Source organism: Chelon labrosus, assembly GCF_963514085.1.
Source record: "Chelon labrosus genome assembly, chromosome: 12".
Taxonomy (NCBI): Eukaryota; Metazoa; Chordata; class Actinopteri; order Mugiliformes; family Mugilidae; genus Chelon; species Chelon labrosus.
The window spans coordinates 15,206,745-15,230,053 of NC_140345.1; the positions used below are offsets into that span (position 1 = coordinate 15,206,745).

Sequence of the window (23,309 nt, forward strand, 5' to 3'; positions counted from 1 at the left end):
TTTAGGTAGATGGGTTGGTGATGTCTGAAGTTCTGGATTGTGAATGAACAAAAAGGAATGCGATCTCTGCAAAGTGCAATGTCTGTTTTTCCAGTTAAGCTTTAGTTTGATGACATGCTTTTCTCTTTGACAGTAATAATGATATGCTTGTGAATGCTAAAGTATTATCATTATATACACCGATCAGGCATAATATTATGACCACTGACAGGAGAAGTAAATAACATTGACCATCTTGTAACAATGCAATATTCTGGCAGCAGCCATCCCCAGCAGGATGCAGCGTGACGCAGACACACACACAAAAACACTTTAGGAACAACTCAAAAAACATGAAAAACAGCACAAGGTGTTGATCTGGTCTCCAAATTCCCCAGATCCCAAACTGATCAAGTGCTTGTGGGATGCACTGGAACAAGCCTGATCCACAGAGATCCCTCCCCTCAACCCATAGGACCCAAATCCCCCCCACTAACACCATTCTGTTTCCTGACACCACAGGACACCCCCAGAAAGCACGTGTCCATTCTCTGATGAGTCACAACTGTTTTGGAGGCACAAGAGAGACCTACACAATATAAGGAAGGTGGTCATACTGTTATGCCTGATCAGTGTAAGCAAGAGGAGGTTTGTTTTTACGGTAAACATGGGGAGTTAAAAATGTGTGGACAGTAGGAAAAACATAATGTTCCTACTGATCCCCCCCCGGCCCCCCAACCTTTTCTCCATATTTCTGCGCTTTATCTCTGACCATCAGGTGACAGGAAGAGGCTCACAGGACAGACAGAATAACAGGAAGAGAAACCAGGACTAAGCAGGGGAGAGAAGAGCCAAAATTGTGTTAGGAACGAAGTAGCAGGTGAATATGCAAAGGCTTTTTATTTTTTTTTTAACACTTTTTCACACTTCCAGTCTTTCTCTGGGATCTATTAAATGCATCTCTTCCTATTTTGTCTTTCATTGCTGCAGCTCCTTTCACGCCTCCCTATCCCTTTCCTCACTTGTGACAATTAAACAGGTTTGAACTTGAACTGAACAATACACTGAAGTTGCTGTGTCATTAAAATTGGCTCAGAGACGCCGGTACATGCTTTCAGGCTAAAGTTACAACCTTGAAAAAACGGATAAGAGTGACATTTCTGAACTCTTTTAGTAAAATGAGGCCTGAATTGTACCACTGCTTTTCCTTTAGCAATTAATGTTGTCACTGTCAGCCCCTGGCATCGTTTAACACTTTTCGTCAGCTCTGCAGTTTCCATGACAACTAGGATCACTGAATAGGCAACACTATTCCACTGTGACTCACTTTCTCTTCAGACCACAGTCGCAGCCGTTCTTACACAGGAGATGTGCTGCACGATTTGTCTTTGATGAGTTAAAGAAAAACCACTCCCCTTCCTCTTGAAAAACTCTGTTGGTGGAGTGAAGGGTGGAGTGCACAAGCAGAGCAGCCCCAGTCACCCTCCATTGCACCCATCGAGTCCCCGGACTGGGCCTTGTATTCTCACAGGAGGACGCAGTAATGCCACAGCTCATTATCTCGGAGCCCGACCTCAAGGCTGGTAATTTGGTCATCCGTGGATGTTCTCGGTGTGAGCTCATTGCACAAGCAGATTTTCACCAGTCTTTTAATTGTGTTGTGGATAAAGCTTAACTCTTGGCCCGTGCGTGAATATGCTATACTTGCCAAAGTTATTCATTTATTTACTGTACCTCTCCATAGTGACAGTCAGTTAGGAATGTTTGGGAACTTATTTATGTACAGTACTGGCTGTAGCCGCTGCACAGGAACACACACACACGAGTGTGTTCAAAGTTTTTTCTATCAAACAAATCAATTCATTACCTCTGTTTCCGTCAATGTAGCCAAAGTGTTGTCACTTTTTCCTAAGAGGGTCCCCCGACTTGTGTCTTGAAAAGCTGAATGTCGCCATTAGAATACATACATACTGTGGATGTCAGTATATTTGCTTGGATGTAAGAATGCACAGTATATAAAAATATGTTTCTGGGTACATGTCATTACATATGTGCATGTATATATGGAAGAATATTTGCTTTCTTTCCTACACACGATTACACTCACTTGCCAGTTCTTTAGGTACACTTGTAAAAACAAATGTATTCTAATATAACAGTCCTGCACTAAATCCCCCTTCTTGACTGTTACAATGTTCAGTTTAAGTTGAAAAAGTGTAACAAAGGTGGTAATTGAACTGTATGGTCTTTTCAAGGATGTAGTTCGAGGTGTTGTTAAACCCTATGGAATTAAACACAGAAGTGTTTCTGTTTAAGCCGTGTCGGCAAACCACAGCCTCCACAATGAAAACACAGCTGAATTAACAGCTCTCTCTTGTTATTTTTAACAAATGCTGAATACCACGATGATGAAAATGAAGTAATGCGCTGGCAATTGGCTGTTTGACTCAATGCGTCACCGTGTGTTAACACATATAAGGAAGTTTCAAGGCTGTCCTTGAAGCGAACCAAAGTTAAGGTAAATCTGAGGATACTGCCTTATAAATGAGTCATCGACACTTTTATGTTGCTCAGACATTGCTTCATTCATGAAGTAGATGTTCTGCCTGCACGGAATGCGAGGATTAGTGAATGAGCTTGTCAGCTAACTGTTACCTGACTTCACAGGAGAAGTGTGGCCTATGAAATGTCTTACGACTTTTGACTGAGGCTTAAAAAAATGTCTATATTATTAAAAAAAGCTGTTTGCACAGACTTTTAATTGTCCATTAAGTTTGTGCTCTGCTTGGACTCAGGTTTTGTTTTCAGTTGCATAAATATTATCGCCGCAAAGTACAAAAAAATTGGCTTCAGGTCATCAGTCAGTTACTAAGACTGATGACCTGAAGCTGAATATTGTGCTGATTTTTAAAGGCCAGCCTCCAAAATGAAAACACAGTTGAATCGACAGCTCTCTTGGTTATGTTTAACAAATGCTGACAAACCACAAGTTTCATGAAGGTAAGATTTAATACAGGACTGTTGTATTTGCATGCATTCGTTTTCACTGGTGTACCTAATGAACTGGCAAGTGTCTATAGTAACACTGAACATGTAAGTGTGAAACAACTACACTTTTTTTTCTTCTTCTTTTTTTTTAATGTGGTATTCTATTTTGGCCTAGTTTAATTAGGTTCCAATTACACAGTTAACAGACCTTGTGAAACCAAATGAGCTCAGGTTTTCCAGAGTGGTTGTCATTTGAATTAACCTCATGAAGAGATATTTCCTCAAGCAGCTGCAAAGCAGTAAAATCTGCTAAATTAGCAGCAGCTCCCTCCCTAAACATTACAATGACCACTTTATAATACTTGATCACATTCTTAGACTATTGTGTGTTCTTCTCCTGTAAGAGTCATGTGATCACGTTCTCTGGGGTGTTTGTTGCAATGAAAATAATACCGCCAGCTGTAGTGTCATAACGAAGTAAAGCAAATTAAGCCTACCGCCTAAAGAGCTGTATTATGGTTTCAATCCACCTTATAAGCCCTCTGTTTTAATTACACCACCAGCTGCTGGTCTGTACACATCTTGGCTCCATATGTTTTCACAATAGCCGGGATTGTAAGACAATGAATGCACACTCAGGCTCCGTGCAGGACCTAAATGAAAGGTGTTTGCAGGGAGGCTGGCTACAGATTACCTCCTACTGTACCACAATGCAAATTTTCCGCTTGGGAGGTCAAAGTGCATGTGTGTGTTTCATGAATAGGAATATGTGATGCCATTAAACCAACAAAAGAGCCTTCGGGGCAGATCTCTGCAAATACTTCCTCCCCAAACCTGCATTTAAAGCACTTACTTGTTGCAGCAGAGTTTTATGGATTTATTTCTTGGCATTATGAGATATGGGACAGCTTTAAACAGCTGTGTCTCAGGTTACTCAACACGAGTTAATGATAAACAAATGTGTCTTGTGTCAGAGTAAAGTGATACAGTCTGATGTTTCTTTTGCCTTACTGAAAGTATCCCAAAATGATTAGTCATTCCCAACTGACTAAAATTGGAATACCCCTCTCAGATGCACTGAGACATGATTTATCAACTACTTACAACACAGTCTTAGTTTTGGGCCTGGAGTTAAAAAATAAATAAATGAAAGCATATTGAAGCTAGCATGTTATTAGCAAAATACTCTCGCTTGTCTCTTCATTAAGTATACCAGTGAAAACAAATGGATTTTAATATAACAGTCCTGCTCTAAATCTTAGCTTCATGAAGGTTATGTTATTCAGCATTACACCGATCAGCCACAACATTAAAACCACTGGACAGGAGAAGTAAATAACATCTTGCGACAATTCAATGTTCTGCTGGGATGTTACTTAGACATGTACCGCTCACCTAGACCAGACCAGGCACCCCCACCTCATAGCAATGACACTCCTTGAGCAACCCCCAGCAGGATGCAGCCTGACACAGACACACACAAAAACGGTTTAGGAACAACTAAAAAAAACACGAAGAACAGCACAGACCTGGCCTCCAAATTCACTAGATCCCAAATTGATCAAGTATCTGTGGGATGATCCACAGAGGACCCTCCCCTCAACCCATGGGACCCAAAGGCCACACTAACAACATCCTGTTACCAGACACCACAGGACACCCTCAGAGGGCCCATGTCCATTCTCTGATGAGTCACAACTGTTTTGGAGGGACAAGAGAGACCTAGACAATGGTAGGAAGATGGTCATAATGTTAATTTAAAATACAGAGAGAGATGTTGAATAAACTTCATTTCGGAGGCCGTGGTTTGTTCTACTATTGAATTGTATTGTGTTGTATTGTTATTGCACGTGTTTCTATTATTTTGACAACCCCATTTTAATCAGGGGGCTAGGCCAAATAAAATAAACACTTTAGTGTTCATTTAAATAGCCTACAGTTTAACAGCAGCATAAACTAGATCCTCTAAAATGACAATACAGTAAAATTACCACCTTTCTGACGCTGTTTCAACATAAACTGAACATTTAAACTGCAATGAAAGGTGGATTTATTGCGGGACTCTTACATTAAAATGCATTTACAATTTACATACAATCTGTTTGCACAGTACTATGTACCGAATATTGCACTAGTCTAGTAACTTAGATAGCCACTGCTATTATTTATTTTTGCACTGTAAGTTGCTCACGTCATCTGTTTTTGTATCGCCTAATTTATCATCTGCCATCTCCTCTATTGTAAATTATGTTATGCTAGTTCCTGTCTAGTCTACTCACACTTAACGAACAAATCCATCTGTATAATATGTTCATAGTACCTCACTCAATCGTTATGTATATCTTGCTCATTAACCTGTATATATGGTCTCACCTGTACATAGGTTCTGATCTGTAAATATTGTCCATATGCTGTAAAAAACAACCTGTACCATACTTATTTACCATAATATTTATGCCACGTGCACTTACTGCCTATTGCACTTCTGGTTAGATGCTAAACTGCATTTCGTTGCTCTGTACATGTACATGTGTAATGACAATAAAGTTGAATCTAATCTAATCTAATCTAATTTGTTCTCACTAGTGTACCTAATGAACTGGCAAGGGAGTGTAAATAAAACGTTGCAGAAAAATCCCTCTAGAATTAAAAAAAGAAAAGAAAAGTAGTAGAATAAATCAAGTGATTTGTTAGTGGAGCTAACTTTAAGTCTCCTACTGTAAGAGAGAGGACTGAGTGAACCTGCTGATATTTTTAAAGATGACACAAAGATGAACAAGAATAAGCGGACGGAAATCCGCCCACGGCTTTCGGATATTTTAAGTCTTTTGACTTAGTCGAGATTTATAAAACTGCTATAGGCTATCTTGTTGTAACTTTCTACTGTAGTTTTGTGATTAATGAGGCGAGTGTCGGTGTCGGTGGGAGCACTGCGCCTTTAAAAACAAACGGCTCCCTGTTCTCAGTCCCGACTGTCGACCGACCGGTGGCCACGTACGGCACCAACCCACGACGACTCTCCCACGGTCCGGTCAACAGCTCACGACTTTTATCAGGCAAACGTCGAGACGCTATCGACATAATTTCCACTTCGAAATACTCCCTTTTTTTTTTTTTCTTTCTTTGTCTCTCGTCAGAGGAGCCGAAGGACGAAGTTTTGAATGAAGGTTTCCCGCTGGGACTGTAAAGCGGGAGGAGGGGGCAGTTTGTGGGGTCGTCCAGTCCAGGGTGTCGGATCCGCTCACATTTATAACCAGACAGACGGAGGCTTGTCCGGACCAGAGCTGAGCTGAAGCGGACGACGGGCGGAGAGCGTCACCGACGAGGACTTTTTTTTTTTTTTTTTTAAAGTTTTGAATTCGCCACCGAAGAGGATTAAAGGGACGGAAAAGTTGGAGATAAAAGAGGAAAGTTGAATGCAGTGTTTGAAGAAATTGTTTTCTGTCCGGAGCTGCTGGACTTGAAGCTAAAACACTTCACCCTGGAAGTCTCACTCTTCTTGCTGACATTTGTCATTGAGCTGCTTTAGCCTTCAAACTTGACTTAAAACTTTTTTTTTTTTTTTTTTTTTTTATTCCACTGAAGCCACGTTTCAAAATGGATAAATACGAGGATTTGGGACTGGAGGCGAGTAAGTTCATCGAGGACCTGAACATGTATGAAGCATCCAGGGATGGTTTATTTCGCATGCGGAGGGACGCAGGAAATAACCCCGACTTTGAAGAGACCAGGAGGGTTTTTGCCTCTAAAATGTCTAAAATACACATGCAGAAACAGCAAGAGGAGATGGCCAAGAGCAGCCAGGCCATCAAAATGAATGGAGGTCACAACAGCGCGCATTACACCAAAGACAGACCGCCCATCAATAGTTACAGACAGTCGGGTGAAGCGGCAGCGAAGCCCCCGATACTCTCTGGCCCACTGCCGAGCACCGCGGCGGGGAACCAGTACGCTCAGTTTGACGGCCAAAAGCACCACATCCCGTCTGAACCTCCAGCAGCAGGCAGGGCATATGGCTACGGAAACAATTACGATAATAAGGAGCCACATCCATACCAGCACGCCACCCCTTCTCCGCCCAGCCCTGGAAACGCGTCTCTCAGCGCGCCCACACATGCTCGTCACCCAGTCAGCCCGCCTGGTGCTTGGGCCCCATCCAGAGAGAGCCAGCTTTCCCCATCTCTGTCTGGGTCAGGGGGCAGCAGTGCATCTCAGCAGCAACCCCAGCGCCTGCCGTCGCTTTCCTCAATCAGCAGTCTTCCATCTCAGCAGAATCAGACTGTCGCTTCTTCTGCCTGCCTGCCTTCCTCTGCTGGGCCAGCCAGGGCATGGGCTGGGGAGCACTGTGTCTCGGCAAACCCAGACTTGATCCCTGCACTGCCTCTGAGCGCCTTCACGGGGGGAGCTGACTTTCATGTGCAGCCGCCTTCCACCCAGCCTGCGACCCACTATGTGCCACAATCTCCAACTTCAAAATCACCTGCCAGCCATAATGGTCCCGTGGCAGCCTCGTCTGTCCTACCCGCTGCTTCTGAAACGCCTCAACCCAAAGCCCAGGTGACATCTGCTGCCTTGAGCCCCGGCAGTGTCTCCAAAAGCGTCAGCCACGGCCAAGGTCAGAGCCAAATACCTGTCTTCGGAAAGGCCGTCAGTGCCGAAGATGAAGGCCCGTGCTCCCCTAAGCCTGTTCAGCTACCCTCTCAGTGCGTCCTCATGCAGTCCCCTGAACAGGAGCCTTCACCAGCTGAAATAAAGCTTGAAGCTCTCACTAATCGGCTGGAAAAAGAGATGGATGCCCAACCAAAGACTGACTACTTTGGTAAGACTTCAGTTCATCAGCACAGAAGTTTCTGTCAGTTACACGGCTTGAGTGAAGCTTTTTAAACGACAGAACCACCCACAGTTCAGAACATAAATCCACTTCCTTATTTACACATGCACACATTGTCACCCTTTGTCATCCCGTTTCCCCCCACAACACAGACACATTGTGTTTGTGTTGTGTGCTCTGTGGCTTAAACAGGAGTGTGTCTTAGCTATCTTCCCTCCTTGATTGGCGTTCCTAATCTTTACTGATAAAATAGTTGAACTTATTGGGCAGACATTGCAGGAGGTCTCTCAACGTTTGCAGGCAGAATCATTTTCTAATTTGTGTTTTTTTTAAAAATGATTCAGTGTTTACCCACAACATTGCCAGAGGCCAAAAAGGAAGAATGTCGTCCTCTTATCTCCTCGCAGAGATTTAATTGTTAACTGTTGAGACAGCATTGATAGTTCATTAGTAAGAGCTTGATGTCTTGAGTCAGACCTACTGTGTGCAGCGTTAAGGTCATACTTGTTCATTTCTGTGTTTGAATGACAGCATCACTATTTCCGAATGATGTAATTACTACAGCGCCGGTCTTTCTAATTAAGCAATTTGCGAGTGATGATAAAAAGCACGAGACAAAGACATAAAAAAAAAAATAGACAACTCCTGTGACTGTCAGTGCTGGCATTTTTTTTCGCAACATGAGGAAAAAGCAACGACCGGTCTGTGTCCACAGAGGTGAGCAGCGGTGGAAGAAGAATTTCCATCATCAGCAGAATATTCTGGTTTCTATTCCCCATGTCATCGCTCGTGGCGCTTTGGCCGCCACTGCAGAAATGCTATCAGGAAATGAATGCAACTCTGAAACAGATGCTGGGCTTTGAGATCAGCTGACAGGCCGTTGCCATAGATGTAGTTAAAGTAAACACACGGCGTGAAAAGACAGTGGGACCGGAAAGAGTATGAGATAAGTGACGTTTTATTATATCTCTTCCCCCCAACACGTACACATGGCCTACCCTCGCTGAAGGACTTTCCTGCTGGTATGTCATGATTGTAATCTGTGCTTATATTGGTGTGTAAGGCAAGATGATCTGCCATACGTCACAGTCACGACAAGGCTCATAAATATAGCCTTGGCGACGGGAATATTACTACGCATGTGTAGGAGCAGTGTGCAGTCGGCGTGTAGATTTTAAAATAATGCAGTAGATGTCTTTTTAGCCCACACATAGTTCCTAAAAGGAGTTCCCCACCAGACCATGGCTCATCTTCTGAGTCATGCTTTCACACAAGGAAAAAGAACATGTGTAGGCCAGTTTCCTGCAGCTCAGTGTCTTCACAAAGCATCCTACTTTTTAGCCTTGGAGTACTGTCACATTTGTAGATCTGTTACTATTGTTATATTATTGAAAGATGATACTTCTTTGTGTGCATTAAGACTATATTAAGGCTGTAGTATTTACCCAATCCGCTGAGCTGAGTCCATATGCAGGGCTGGGCTAGGTCCATCAGTTTTGTGCTCTGCGCTGATTGGCATAAGTGCAATTCGGAGGTTCTGGGAAAACGAGTCCGGTGCCAAATGGCTGCACCAGGGGAACACTGAGGAATGTCTGAAGGAAGAGAGCGAGGAATTTTAGAAATTAGGGCTGAAGATACAGAGGGGAGGGGGTGTCCCAGACGAGTTTAGGGGTGCCTGCGGTGCAGCTGAATGCATGAGCAGACAAAACGCAGAGATTTAGGAACTAGTTCGTGGATGCTCCTTTGTCCTTGGCCTCGAGTGCCTGAGAGGATGTGAGATTTACAGACAAGTTCATCCAAGAAGGGAGAAGTGGCAGGACATCCCAGCGTCCTGCCTGCCCTCTTCCTCCGACTTTCACACACACAAATCCAGTGGAGCGTTTAGTGTTGTGTTAAGATGGAGGATTAATTTATCCCATCTGGCTGTTGAGTGGAAAGCTTCACATTAACTCTTCCCGGGGATTTTTGGCTTCTGGTCTGGCGGGCTTTTGGAGGCAGTTTTTTTTTTTTTGGATTTTTTTTTAATGTGTGTGAATGTGACTTCATCGCATGTCTCCGTTGTTTCGTCTATGAATATACAGCCTGTGGTGCCGGACGGGATTTAATAGGCTGTGGCATTTCTGGGTGTGGTGGCTGTCTGTGCACGCTGGTATTAAGTTTGAAAATTGTGCCATAATTGATACAGCTTACAGTAAAGTCTCAATGAATGAGAGTGTGCACATACTTTTGCTTCTTTTAAAGATGTATCATGTGGTGAATATGTTTATTGATGGATTTTTTTTTGTCAGATTTAAAGTTCTCCTTTATTGCTTTGCGCTTTAAAGTGATACTCGAACGTGAATACTTGGGGATTATGGCAAAGTGAGAACAATACGCCACTATTTCCACAATATGCAAGCTACAGTATAATTGACTATCTATTGTACAACTCCTACCAGCCTGAGCCACTTATAAGACTTTAAAGTCATTTTCCAATAGAGAATCGTTAGCAATCACGCATCTCTGTAATGGATAAGCACTTGAAATAACAAGGCTCAAGTAGTGGAAAAAGTGGAACCATTTCCTTAAAACTAATGGATAAACAGAAAAATCGTTAAAATAACGCTTAAAATAATAAAAATGTTAAGAACCATTGCGTTTAGGTGACAATTTCCCTATGCTTTACCTAGATTTCAGCACATTAGATACCTTTATAAGCTTTTACGTTTGATTATATGATAGATGAGTCTGTAATCTGAGTTACAACATGAGTCTGTGACACAAGTTTAGTTTTTCATCAGTAGCGTATCGGCCAGCTAGCAGCCGAATGCATAGAGTTTTGACAGCTGGGAAAGGTGAGGGTGGGCGACAGGAGGGGAGAAGTTGGGCTGCATGTTTTGCTTCCCCTTCCCCCACTTGAAGCCAGTCAGTCCCTGAATAATTGCACTGTTTTGGAATATGGGACTGTGGCCAATAGCAGGTTTGCAAGAGGCCCAACCGGCGAGGAGTAAACTACAAAAATACAGGTTATTTTTTTGGCCCCGTTCAGGAAAGTAAATTGATTTTATTTTTGCTAGCGCACCGTTTTCCTGAGAATCTCATCCTTTCTATGTTGTTTGGTATAAAACATTGCGAGGATGTGATTTGAAAGACCATAACTCATTAATTTTTAGTAGTTTGAGGGCATGGCTACATTATTATGTTTTCATGTAAACGAAACAGCTTACATAAGAACGGCATTCTTTAGCTTTCTAATAATATCCCCTTTATTATCTCTAAATCTTCTTTCCAGCCGTTGGGGGGGGGGCCCTCATGATGTGTTCTCTGCTGTGGCATTAGGAGAGGCGTAGCTGAATTATATATATACGGTCTGAATGTATATTGAAATACTAAAAGTCTGTGAGGAGAAACATTTGAAGAAGGTTATTAAATGGTAACGGTGTGTTTTTGGAGGAGGCAGCTGTGTGATGTGTGTGTTGGATACGGTGGAAACAGAAGTTTCTTTGTCAGTGTTGGAGGAGAAGCAGGGCTGGGCTGCTCTCTTCTGTTGAGCTCCAGTTCTTAGTCTCCGGGGAGTTTGTCTATAAAAACACACACAAATAACATCGTGCACACACAAACTCAGGGTTTCGCTTCCACCCTCCATCAGCGCCCTCCACCCCCTCTGTTTTTACCCCGTACTCCATGATTGTATCAAGCGTATCTGATTGATTTAGCAGCGAGCTGACTGCCCATTAGGATTAGCAGCGATGGGCAGTCTGCATGTCGGCTGTCATATCACACCATGTCATACTCAGAGGCAGAAATGGAGAATGACAGGGAAGTGATATGATGACAGATAAAACATTCATGTCAGGTCTCTGAAAGGTCGCTCAAGCTGCTTCAGATACGTAACAGTTACTCACCGGTCACACAGGAACCTTGTGTTGCTCAGGAGCCGTGTACAGTCAAAGGAGAGATTATGTAATTGGCCTGGCGTGCTCTCATGTGATTTGCTTTTTTAAAGGTCTAAACTAATAGTGTTCAGCCAACGCGCATGCGAGAGAAAGCTGTTGTGTTTTTTTCTGCTTTGTCCTCTTGACATTTTTCATTTCTCCGCACATTTCATCAAATCTTCCTTGGCTCGGATGAGTGGGCGGATTAATATTAAGTAGGCTCCAGTGATAACAAGACGCACTCACTGTGCGTGTGTTGTGAGCGCAGGAACACTTTGATTTTTATCTGCTTCTTTATTAACAGAACTCCCAGTCTGTGGGCCAAGTCAAATAAGCAAGTAGGGATATATTTCCCCCTTCAGTGATACAGCTTGCTAAAGAAGCTTCCTGACTTTTGTAAATATTTTTCTCTGTCTCTATAAACTAATTGTGTAAGATAGGGTGGGTATTGTGTTAAACCTGTTTGATTTGTTTTTATAAAATTAATTTTATGTGTGTCCGTGTGGTGATCAGATTACTTAAATTTATGTCTTTCTGATAAGCCTGACGTACTGTGTTGTGTTTCAGGAGCCTGCGTCAAGTGCAACAAGGCAGTTTATGGAGCCAACCAGGCCTGCCAAGCGATGGGTAGCCTCTACCACGACAGCTGCTTTACCTGTAGCGCCTGTAGTAAGTACACACACACACACAGCGTACCTACACCTGAAAGACTTTTGCTCCCGTTTGAAGCTAATGGGCTGCTTGCACTCTTGAATGAAAGTGGCACCGTCTCCTTCAGTCATTCGCGGCCACAAGCAAAAGCACACAATTATTTAGGGATTACTGTCCTGTACTGCTGGTGTTTGGTTTCTGGGTGTGCCAGTCATTCCTCTAGCCCACACAAAGGCACACAAAGCAAGCTTAATTTAGTCAATAAAATTACTTTTAGGTTAAAACTCAGTGTGTCCAAAAAGTCTTGAGCTGAACTTGAGAGAGAAGGATCACAAAATATTTCGACCGCCCTTGGGAAGGATGTTTCATTTCTTTCACTTGTGAAGTAGCTGGATTTGTTGGCTACATTTGTTAGAAAATACTTACCCTTACATGAACTTTGAAGACAATAGCTATTATTTCTTTGTTTTTATTATTTCTTTTTTGGTTTTAAACCTGCCTGCTGCAGACGCATTTGTAACATTTAAGACGGAATGAGTTCAAATAAATCACAAATGTGTTTGCATTAAAATGATATACAGTAAGTTACATAAAGTTTTCCCTTAGAAAGTTAACCCTCCTGATTTACGTATGTGTCTCAAATCTGTAGCCTGTGGGTCATTTTACAGGGACTCATTCATTCAAGGCTGCACCTTCTTTTAGATTCACGCCAGATAGCGCTTGCGGTTCACGGCCCTGACTGCAGTGTCCGATGTATGTATGACCTGCAGCTTCATTCCTGGACTACAGTTATTTTTCCTAGCTGAAGTACAGTCTGGGGTCTCCGCTCCAACCAATTAAAATCTCTGTCCCAATTATCAGATATGTGGAGTATTTGTGGCACTGTGTGGTGACCCCTACTACGGCTCATTATACTGAAGCACCTTTGACCTCGCTAGTTTCGCACTCAAATATGTGATTAGCATCTCTGTTTTCTTTTACCCTCCGTCCTGTGTGTGTGTGTGTGTGTGTGTGTGTGTGAGAACGGAGACAAAAAAAGAGGAGACATGTTGTTCCTCAGAGTGATGTCGCACCGCATACCTCTCATAGCTTGCCCCATGTGAGGGCATTGAGGGGTTGTGTTCGCTGTGAGCAGTCCCAGGGAGAAGCATCTCATCTGGGGAGGAATGCAGGCACAGGGGCCCTCTGTAGGTCGAGGTCCAGGAGGACAGTAGGTGCTGTTATGTCAGCTGGGCGTAAAGAAATGGGAGTACAGTGCCGGACAGGGAGACTATTCAGTGGGTTCCCAGCACCCACTGCACACGGCCAGATCCGTGCACATGCATATGTATGATAAATGTACCCACACAGTAAACAGCACAATGCACTCAATATTCCTCCATTCTCATGTTCATCCAACACGCGTTTGTCAAGGCAACTGTTGCGCATGTTGAGTTGAATAAAAAATCTTTACGACCACAAACTTCCTCCTCAGTCGAGCCAGCACCCCGCTCCCCAAGGTGCTGAGGCAGGATAACATTCCTGATGGATAAGAGAGCTCAGGCTGCATGTCTGGGATTCAGCACTTCACCTCAGGAGGGCTTCCCTCCTAGTTGATCATTTACTGTTCACAAACACTTAAAGGTACAACAAAGGTCCTGTTAGAAAGTGTTAGCACCGGCAACTCTGATAATCCGATGCAGAAGATACTAAAAACAGTCAAACACAGCAGCGATTAAAGAGAGCAGCGATACAGATTCTGCTTTCTTAACATTAGCCCGGTCCGTGTGTAGGGTTTGGAGACAACAAGTGATCATCTGAATGGTACTGAATCCACTGGAATGTTAACATCTGGTGGGTAGATTGTCGGGGCCTTGACCAAACATCCCAGGTGCTGTTAACAGTCCAGGAAATGCAGACTACCAGGGAGGAAGAAAAACTATTTTTGCCACTTAAATGTGCATCGCTTTAGCTCACACTAAACAATCTACAAAAATAAAATCAGCAGGTACTCTTTCGCCTTATTTGAGTAATTTACTCAAAGAAAATAACAGGGTTAACGCGTCATTAGGAAGTCATGGCAGGGTCACTGTGAATTGCTTATTTTTCCTGAATGGGATCACATAAAGGAATTCTTCAAATGGTTTAATTAGAAAATAGCCTTGTGTTTTGTTCTGTCCCTCAGGTATTTTACATTTTTATGAAATTGCAGTAGTTCTTTCTGGTGCTTTTCAAACCGTCACTCCTGACTTTAATTAAGCTCTTATCTTTTCGCAAAGCTTCCAGCCTTCCCTTTCTGACTCACTGGAAAAAAAGACAAGAATGTGAAGAAGAGGAATGGACCATAACTCACTTTTCATTCCCTTCATCCTTCCCTCCTTCCTTTAGGGACACAGTGCCAAGACGGTCTGTCGGTAATTACCCTGGGCCAGTTCCACACCACGGCCTGATCAGAATGACTGTCTAGTCTTTAAGGTAGCTTTTGTGAGAGCCTTGGTTCGACCTTCGCTTCAGCATAATCGTTATTATTCCATTAAAGTAAGATAATGTAATTGCGAAAAACTGGTTCAGACAATTTAGTGTGCCACGGTTACAGTTCTTCTTTGGTTAAATTAAAGTTAATGACTCTCAACAAACTGTGTGTATCTGTGATTTGAAAGATCGCAATAAAGATTACAGTAGAGAAAGGATGGATATGCATGGATATGTTGGTAACTTAAATTAAATATGATATTTGATGTTTCTCTCGCTCTCTCTTAAGATCTGCTAAAGTAGTAGCCTGGATGCAAATAATCTGATAAACAGAGTATGAGTTAGAGCCTGGGAGATAAACAAAGCTGCTGCTCGCTAAGGTTAACCCCTCCTCTCCCCTGCTGTCCCCTCCCTCACCTCCCCACTTAGAAAATGTGAGGAATGTTCCCTCTTCCTGTGGGACCTGGGTAAGAATAGCTATGTGAAGTGAGCACGAGGGGTTTTGGTGTGTGTTTGTGCTGCCATAAGAAGCCAGATCCAGACACACAGGAAGCATACCCAGCATGTGGAAAGACACTAGAAAGGAGCAAAGAAGAAGAATAGTAGGTCGTTGCAGGTCTTGGCTCATGGTTACCATAAAATCCAACAGAGAGGACTCTTTAATCTGTTGCACCTGTCTAGTAATTGGATTCAATCAGCATTTTCCCCACATGCCTTTGATCCAGATGTGTTCCCGTTTCTACTGCAGCCTGCTCTGCGCCTCGGCGATATTATATTAACACACCAGCGCACCACACATCCGTTTATTTGATTAATCTGCTTAGGATTCAGCAGGATATAATGAATATTGCAAGAGAGCCCATTACCTTGAAATGGCTGTAATGAATCACTACACGGTCTTCATGCATTAGCGCTGTAACTATTTTCTGAGATCAGGCTCATGGCTCATTTGAGAGTTTCCACTGTGACATTTCACCATTCTGTCATTGACTTACCTTTTCTAGGCTGCTTTCATCTGCTTGTACTCACGTTTCAGGGTTTTTCTTTCTGACCAAGATGTGAAATGATACTAACAGACTTTTCTGTGTGTGCCTGTGCAGGTCGACGGCTGAGAGGGAAGGCTTTCTACTATGTTGGAGGGAAGGTTTTCTGTGAGGAGGACTTTCTGGTGCGTGGTCAATATACAGTCAGTATTTAGTGATCCTCAGCTACGCTATATATATCGTCTTGTCACTTTTATTGCGACTAAAAAAAACATATATTGGATTGAGTCTACAGATACCGGACACTACGTTTATCACTCCTAGCTGCATTCACTTTCATCTGGTCATGTCTTCCGGGGTATTCCTTACACCAGCCTAGAGTATATAAGCAGCCGCATGTATACTCTTTCAACTGAAATACATAATATCAGTGGGAGACTTTGACCTTGTGACCCAGTTTCTAGCCTCTAAGGCAGCTGATTCTTGTCATTTTACTCCCTTAGGTGGGACCAGAAGGAGGTCAGTAACTCTAGAAGCTGCTTTGCTGTAGTTTATAGGGTGGAGGGCATATAGGCCATTTGCACTACTGGAGTATGGACTATGCAAAAAAAAAATGGGAAACTTTCAGTATGAACAATCATAGATGTGTATTAAACACAGCTGAAACCCTTGGGTAAAAACTGTCATTAATACCAAGCCTCCATTTTATAGCTACTGTTCATGATGTGTTTTATATGAAAATATTTTCACAGCTCATTCTTGTATTCGCACTCTCAGAAGCTCTGTGCGTGTTTACCCCACGGGCCATCTCTGTATGGAACCTCATGTAATTGCCCTTCCACCAAAAACTCTTAGCTGCTCAATTAAAACCAAAATTTATACTGAATTAAATTTGTTCTGGCTTTGCTCCCCGTATGTACTTCTGTTAATTACATGTGCTGCTCTGCCAGGCCTGTCACTGTGCCCTCCCCTTAGTGATTCAAATACTCGATATGTATTTAAACCCAAATCTCAGGAACCACACTGGATTGACTTTTAATGACTTTCTAAAAATGAGTTCACTGCCTTTTGTGGCGAACGCCACACATATAACATGCAAACTGTTTTTGTTGCTTTGTTATAAAGTAAATTTAGTTCGGATATACATCGTAAACCACACAAAAGACTTAAAGATCGTCTATGGCAGACTCTGTGGAGCTGCTGAGTGCCCAAACCAAAAGAGAGACAGAGATTTCAGTCATCCATTAAAGCACCGAATTCCAGTGACATCATCGGTTTTTCTCTGTTTTAGTACTCTGGTTTCCAGCAGTCTGCTGACAAGTGCAACGCATGTGGACATCTGATCATGGACATGGTGAGTGTCTGCTAGCTGACTGGTGCTGGCTGGCCCTTTTGTGTGATTTGTCTGTGCGTGTGTGTTTATGCGTGTTGGTCGGAGCCAGGTGATATCAGCACAAACTGTGGAGTTACTTCATCCTAAAGGAGCGTTCTGCGTGCACATCTGGATAAAGACTCAGGAGGAAGTGTTGGTCCTGCCTCTCTGGCTGTCTTCTGTCTCGCTCTCTCTATCGCTCTCTTTCACACACACACACACACATTTGTATGGCTGTCTGTGTAAGAACATACCTTGACATAATGCATTCCCTAGCCCATGACCCTAAACTTAACACTCACAACTAAGTGCCTAAGCCCAATTCTTACACTAATCTAAACCTAATTATGTCGTAACCCTTAAACAGCCCTTTGAAGGCGTTTGGGGATGAAATGTCCTCCCTTTGATGGTCTGAAAGTTAAAGTGGTACTCACAAAGATAGCTATACAAGTACAAACTCAGACTGGTGGGCAAAAACAAAGACAGACACCCATGATGTCATTGCGAGTCAGGAAGTGAAGGATTTCTCCTGACAATGAGGCTACATATATACTCTGTCCAGATGTCTCTGATTTCAGTCTTGCTCTTCATTCTCACATCATCACAGTGTTCTTGTCCTTAGCTTTGTTCTCATCTGCGCTGTGATTACAACTTAGTAAACCCACAGGGATCATGAAACAGTCATCAAATAGTCCTAAAATAGTAGGGTGTGTGAGAAAAAAATACTGTTTGTAATTCGTTTACATACAAACTGCGTAGGAATATATAATAATAGTGGCATGTGTAGACAGAAGAGTATTAATGTTTTGGTACTTTTGAATCATTTGTCTCTGTAGATCCTGCAGGCCCTTGGGAAGTCGTACCATCCTGGATGTTTCCGCTGCGTCATCTGTAATGAGAGCCTTGATGGAGTGCCCTTCACTGTGGACACTGAAAATAAGATCTACTGTGTCAAAGACTACCACAGGTGAGCGTCACTTGTTAAACAGCATGTTTTAAAGGAACACAAGTGCGTGACCTGGATTTATGTGTGATGAATTAGTTTAGGATGACAGCGGAAAACATATCTAGGTTTCATATTCTGAGTTAAATCGCAGCACAGTGTCCTGACTTCCCTCTGCTACTGTGGGATCAGGTTGTGAAGGCCTGTGCAGGTTGACTGACTTTCTCTCTGCCACGTGTGGCAGACACATGAGAAGTTTAATCTGGCATGAAAGAAGAGGGAGGGGGGAGGGTGAAAAGATCACTGTCCAGAGAGAGGTGTGAAGAGGGGCATGCAGCCATGGCTCCTCACGTCCAAATATGACAGCAGCTAACACTGTAAGGACAAATAAAGGACATTTCTGTTAAAAATCAAGGTTGTCTCTGAGCAGTGAAAATAGATTTTGTGTCACTTAAAGAAACCCCTCCAATGTTTGATTCATCAACAGTAGTACCTGTTGAACCTCAGCGGTAACTCTGAATACAGCTGTTCTTCGCTCTGCTGGGACAGCATGTACAGAACAACCCAGCACGTGGCCCATCACCGCCTGGCAGCCCCCACATGTTCTCCACACTGATTAGATCACACAAACCTTATTGTGTATACAGTATGTGTTTGACTTTAAGCCACAGTCATGCCCATCCACACTGAGAGGGCCTTTGTTATTTCCTGAGACATCCAGGTGCCAGCCATGTGTGGAAATGATCCAATTCAGTTTGTTTTTTAGTTTTATACTCATTCTTGAGTTTGGGGAAACACGTGTTTGAAGGAAAGAATTCACATCTGGAGTATCCTCAATTGAATCAGGTTATATGAACGTAGACCGGGAGAGGAGAGACGGGCAGGAGAGGGACACCACATATGGACCACAATCATTACAGTTTTTGGTTCATTAATAAATTGCTTCATTCAGTGTAGTTCAAACAAGCCTGTGAAAAAGTCTTTCCATCTCGCTCTTCTAGGGTCCTGGCACCGAAATGTGCGGCCTGTAACCAGCCCATCCTGCCCTCAGAGGTAAGATCACATGAGCCTATACATCAGCCTTTGTATCAACCTTGTTATTTAAGTTGTAAGGGGTTATAGCACAGTGTACCTGTATCCTAAGGTTATAAAGACAATCTGTAATATTTATCCATAGTATATTGGCACATTTCTGAGTGGATTAGGCTTTTTGCTCAAAGAAAACACTAAAACTTTTTTCAAACGTGAAGTTTTAATCATACGATTCTGAATAAATATGATTTATCCAGATGGTCTGTTCATACCTGACAGTCCAGGCCTGATTATCCATTGTCTGAACAGACAGATCAGCAGTGACATGCAGCACAGGATACTAGCAAGACTTGAGCCCATTCTGCTCCCAGTGCTTAGTGCGTGATATGTGTGTTTGTGCGGGCAAATGTGACATTGTGCCTGTAAAAGTACTATAAGTACCAACAGCATAGCAATAACAAATATAATTAAACATAATAGCAATCGAATACCACTGTATTAAGGTTTATATTCTCTAACAGCCTCAAATAATTTGCTTCTCAGCTGACTGCAATCATTTCAACAATTAACTGACCATTCTGGTCAACTAAACATTCTGTATTGAGTCACAGAGATAAATGCCAAGTTTCTTAATGTTTGGGCAAATGTGTGCAATAAATAACTGAAGCGTTGAAACCTACATTTACATAATAATGTCCAATTTTATTCTTATGTGACAGTCGTGGCTGTAGGGCTTTCCTGTTCTTGTGACTTCTCAGAAACACCTTGAGGCAATTTCTTCAAATTTCACACAAACATGGATGAAATATTTAGACTATGGTGCTCAAAGCGAAAGGCTACTGTGACCCCCTCAAACACGTTTTGGCCAGACTAATGCTCTAAATATGACATAATTTCACTTGACATCTAATAACTTAACACAATGAAGTGATGACATTTATTATACAAAGGGTCAAAGGTCAATTTCACTTCCAAATCTTCACTATGAATATTATATAAGTCTGCACGGGCAGATATAAACTGAGACATAACAGTTTGGCTGAGGTATATAACAACAAGGTGGTAGTTAGCCCTGACGCTAACTTACTCAAGTTCCCAGGAGGACAGAGGAAGCAAAGATTGTCAGTGGCGTTACATCATATGCTGTCAGGTGTGTTTTAGGACCAACCATTGTCAAACAAACTAAGATGGGTAACTAACTATAAAACAATTTCATTTAAGAAGGAGTGTAAAGTATGATCAGCTTTATGCCTTCATTATGTCTAGAGGTTGTATATGTGTGGACCCTCGGTCACAGTGAACTCAGCAGATTAGAAGTCCTAATCTGCTCATATGACCCAAACACAGAACTTCATATAGATATATTTCCCACTAGACAACAGGTCAGAACACTGTGAGGCCTAATATCTATGAGCTGTGGTTTATGTGGTGGATAGCAGGGAGAAATACAGTTCACAGACAGACAGGATGGGCAAATCCAAAGAGCATCGTATAGGAAATCCAGAGAATATGATGAATTCTCAGAGATAATGTTGTGACATAGACGGTCTACTCTCAAAGAGAAGACCGTGAAGCTCTTGATGTCCAAGGTTGTAATGCAGAGTAGTGTCTGTGAAGGTTCTCAGTCATTTTTGGTTAATGCAGAGTAGTACAAATACAGACAAATGCAGCTCTTTCATCAGTGTCCTTGTGCTTTTATCGATGATTTGAAGCTTTTGTAAGCCCTTTCAGCTGAACAGAAGAGGACAGTGGGGTGTTTCCTGGGGGGATTGGTTTCATTTTTTCCGTCTGAATTTCTTTCCAGGGGTCTGATGAAACCATTCGAGTTGTATCCATGGACAAAGACTATCATGTGGAGTGCTATCACTGCGAGGTGGGTAAAAACATGTCACCATGAAAGCATGTGTGTTTAGTGGCTTGCAGCCTCTGAATAGCTCATCAAGAGACGTTATAATGAGTAGATTCCTGATCTTAATTACTGTCTTAGTAATTATGCAGCGCTGAGTGGAGCAGGTATGCAACACCTCATCACCACTATCTCATTATTTCACTCAAGTGCATCTTCCTTATTTTGCTGTAAGTCTGATTGACAGCTGCTGTTCTTTCACTTCAAAATAAAATCACTGGGGTGTGTGAAGAGGCTCACAGTTTAAGTAGTGACTGTGGAGCCTTGTGTCCCTGGCAGGTGTCGCTTAGGTTGCCAGAATTGAAATAAAGTCTGTTCAAATTGTGGTGTTCAGGACTGTAAGATGGAGCTGAATGACGAGGAGGGTCACCGCTGCTACCCTCTGAACGGCCACCTTCTCTGCCACTCTTGCCACCTGAAGCACATCCAGCCTGGCAGCTCCTCTTCAGTCGCCTCCTCCTCCTTCTGACACTGCTGCAGGTTGTGGGAGACTCCTGGTGGATGTGAGGAGGAACTGCCAAACTGGGACGGCAGGAGTCAATATTTACAATTCTTGTTGTAGAGGATTGATTGATTGTTTGATTTAATGCAACACATACTACTATAGTTTGATGTGTATTTTGACCCTTTATGCAGAACACAACAAGGGTATGACTCAGTGGTGATGTATTGCGATATGCCAAAGCCCCACTTTGAAGGCAATCAACTGTTGCGTCACATGATCATTTCTATGTAAATATCAGTTGCGGTGGTTGTGTACATATCTTATCTCATTTTAGATACTGTGTGCCTTCAGCTTCACGTTCACACTTACAACTCAGCCGTGGAATGTGACACAAATCACAGGTACCTGATATTTAAGTCAGAGAGAAGAAGGGTAGTCTACTGACTCTCTGTTTTTATTGTTGAATTATTTTTTTTTTTTAAATCACACAATAATACTTCAGTTATTTTCTTCTCAAGCTGTTTATAAATGGTCACCTTGGTTAATTACACAGCACAGACATTCTGCCGGCATCTTCTATATGCAATAAACTATCAAATAACTACTTATGAAATCAACATCTTTATACATCTAAGAAGAAATTATTTGAAGAGCCTGGTTATACTGCTTTGTGGTGAATAAACACACGTTGTTTGTCACATGAAATCTGTTCAGAGCACTTATAGATCTGTGAGTTTTCTATGCACCTACGGAAAAATGTTGTGGTTAGGCCTGTAGATCTAAGAAATTAACATTTGCAATCATATTTTAAAAAGTCATATACATATATGCAACCCCCCTGAGTAATTAATTTGATTTGAGTTGTCCTTGGTCACATGCTTTTGCAATCCAATTGTTATTCATGCCTTGTCTCGGGTTTACTAACTTAATGCCTATGTTTTTTGTTTGTTTGTTTGTTTTTTTTTGGGTCTTTATTTCATACCCAACTGTAGATTAAGATGAACGTATGTGCTGTATGACTGTTGAAAAGGAAATATTTAATAAAGGCATTGAACTAGATTGTTTTAATTCAGGCATTTATTCAATACAGAACCATTCATGTTTATAGTCATAAACACTAAATCAACATTTTAGTAGTTCTTCAACAAACAAATACGTCTGTACAAAGTTTATCTACCTGAAGGCGTTCTTGATTTTCTATTGCAGTGATATGAGCACAGAGTTCACACTGTCCTCTCTGCTGATGCCTGGCAGACATCACCAAGCTGGAATTGATGGTTGCATGTTCATTAGATTGTTGATTATCCAGTTACCCACACAGGAACTGCTACTGCAGTTGGGAGAATGAGCTGTCGCTGTTTAAGGCACAGATCTTTTTCAATATACTAAGTAAAAACCAAGTAAAATTTGATAGAATGAAAACAAAAATTCGAGCCAGCCAGGAGTCGAACCTAGAATCTTCTGATCCGTAGTCAGACGCGTTATCCATTGCGCCACTGGCCCATGTGACCCACTCTGTTCATGTGACCCTCGAGGGGCGACGCTGATAGGCTGGATCGTTCAAACATGTGTTTCCCGGGTTAAGAAGGTTGATTGTGTTTTTATGACCACAAATAACACAACATCGACTTGCAGGTGACACAGGGCTATCGCTCGTTAGTCGAGGTTTGTTACCATTAAGTGTCCAAAAGCGCCCCCTGAATTGCCGGTTCGAATCCCGCCATGCACGTTCATATTTGCATTGATATTACGTTACAGATGTCTATCGGTGTATGGAATAATACTGACTTGTCACACATGCTACGGTATGACCG

The 23,309-nt window shown here is 42.4% G+C and overlaps 1 protein-coding gene across 1 annotated transcript; it reads left to right on the forward strand.

The window, feature by feature from the left end:
• Positions 1 to 5,983: 5,983 nt before the first annotated feature.
• Positions 5,984 to 22,788, forward strand: limd1a (LIM domains containing 1a). The gene is made up of 8 exons (XM_084556793.1): positions 5,984 to 7,786; positions 12,280 to 12,381; positions 15,915 to 15,982; positions 17,089 to 17,151; positions 18,006 to 18,136; positions 19,114 to 19,165; positions 20,949 to 21,017; positions 21,385 to 22,788. Exons 1-8 carry the CDS (start codon positions 6,565 to 6,567, stop codon positions 21,517 to 21,519), a joined length of 1,842 nt encoding a protein of 613 aa, XP_084412919.1. The 5' UTR covers positions 5,984 to 6,564; the 3' UTR covers positions 21,520 to 22,788.
• Positions 22,789 to 23,309: the final 521 nt, after the last annotated feature.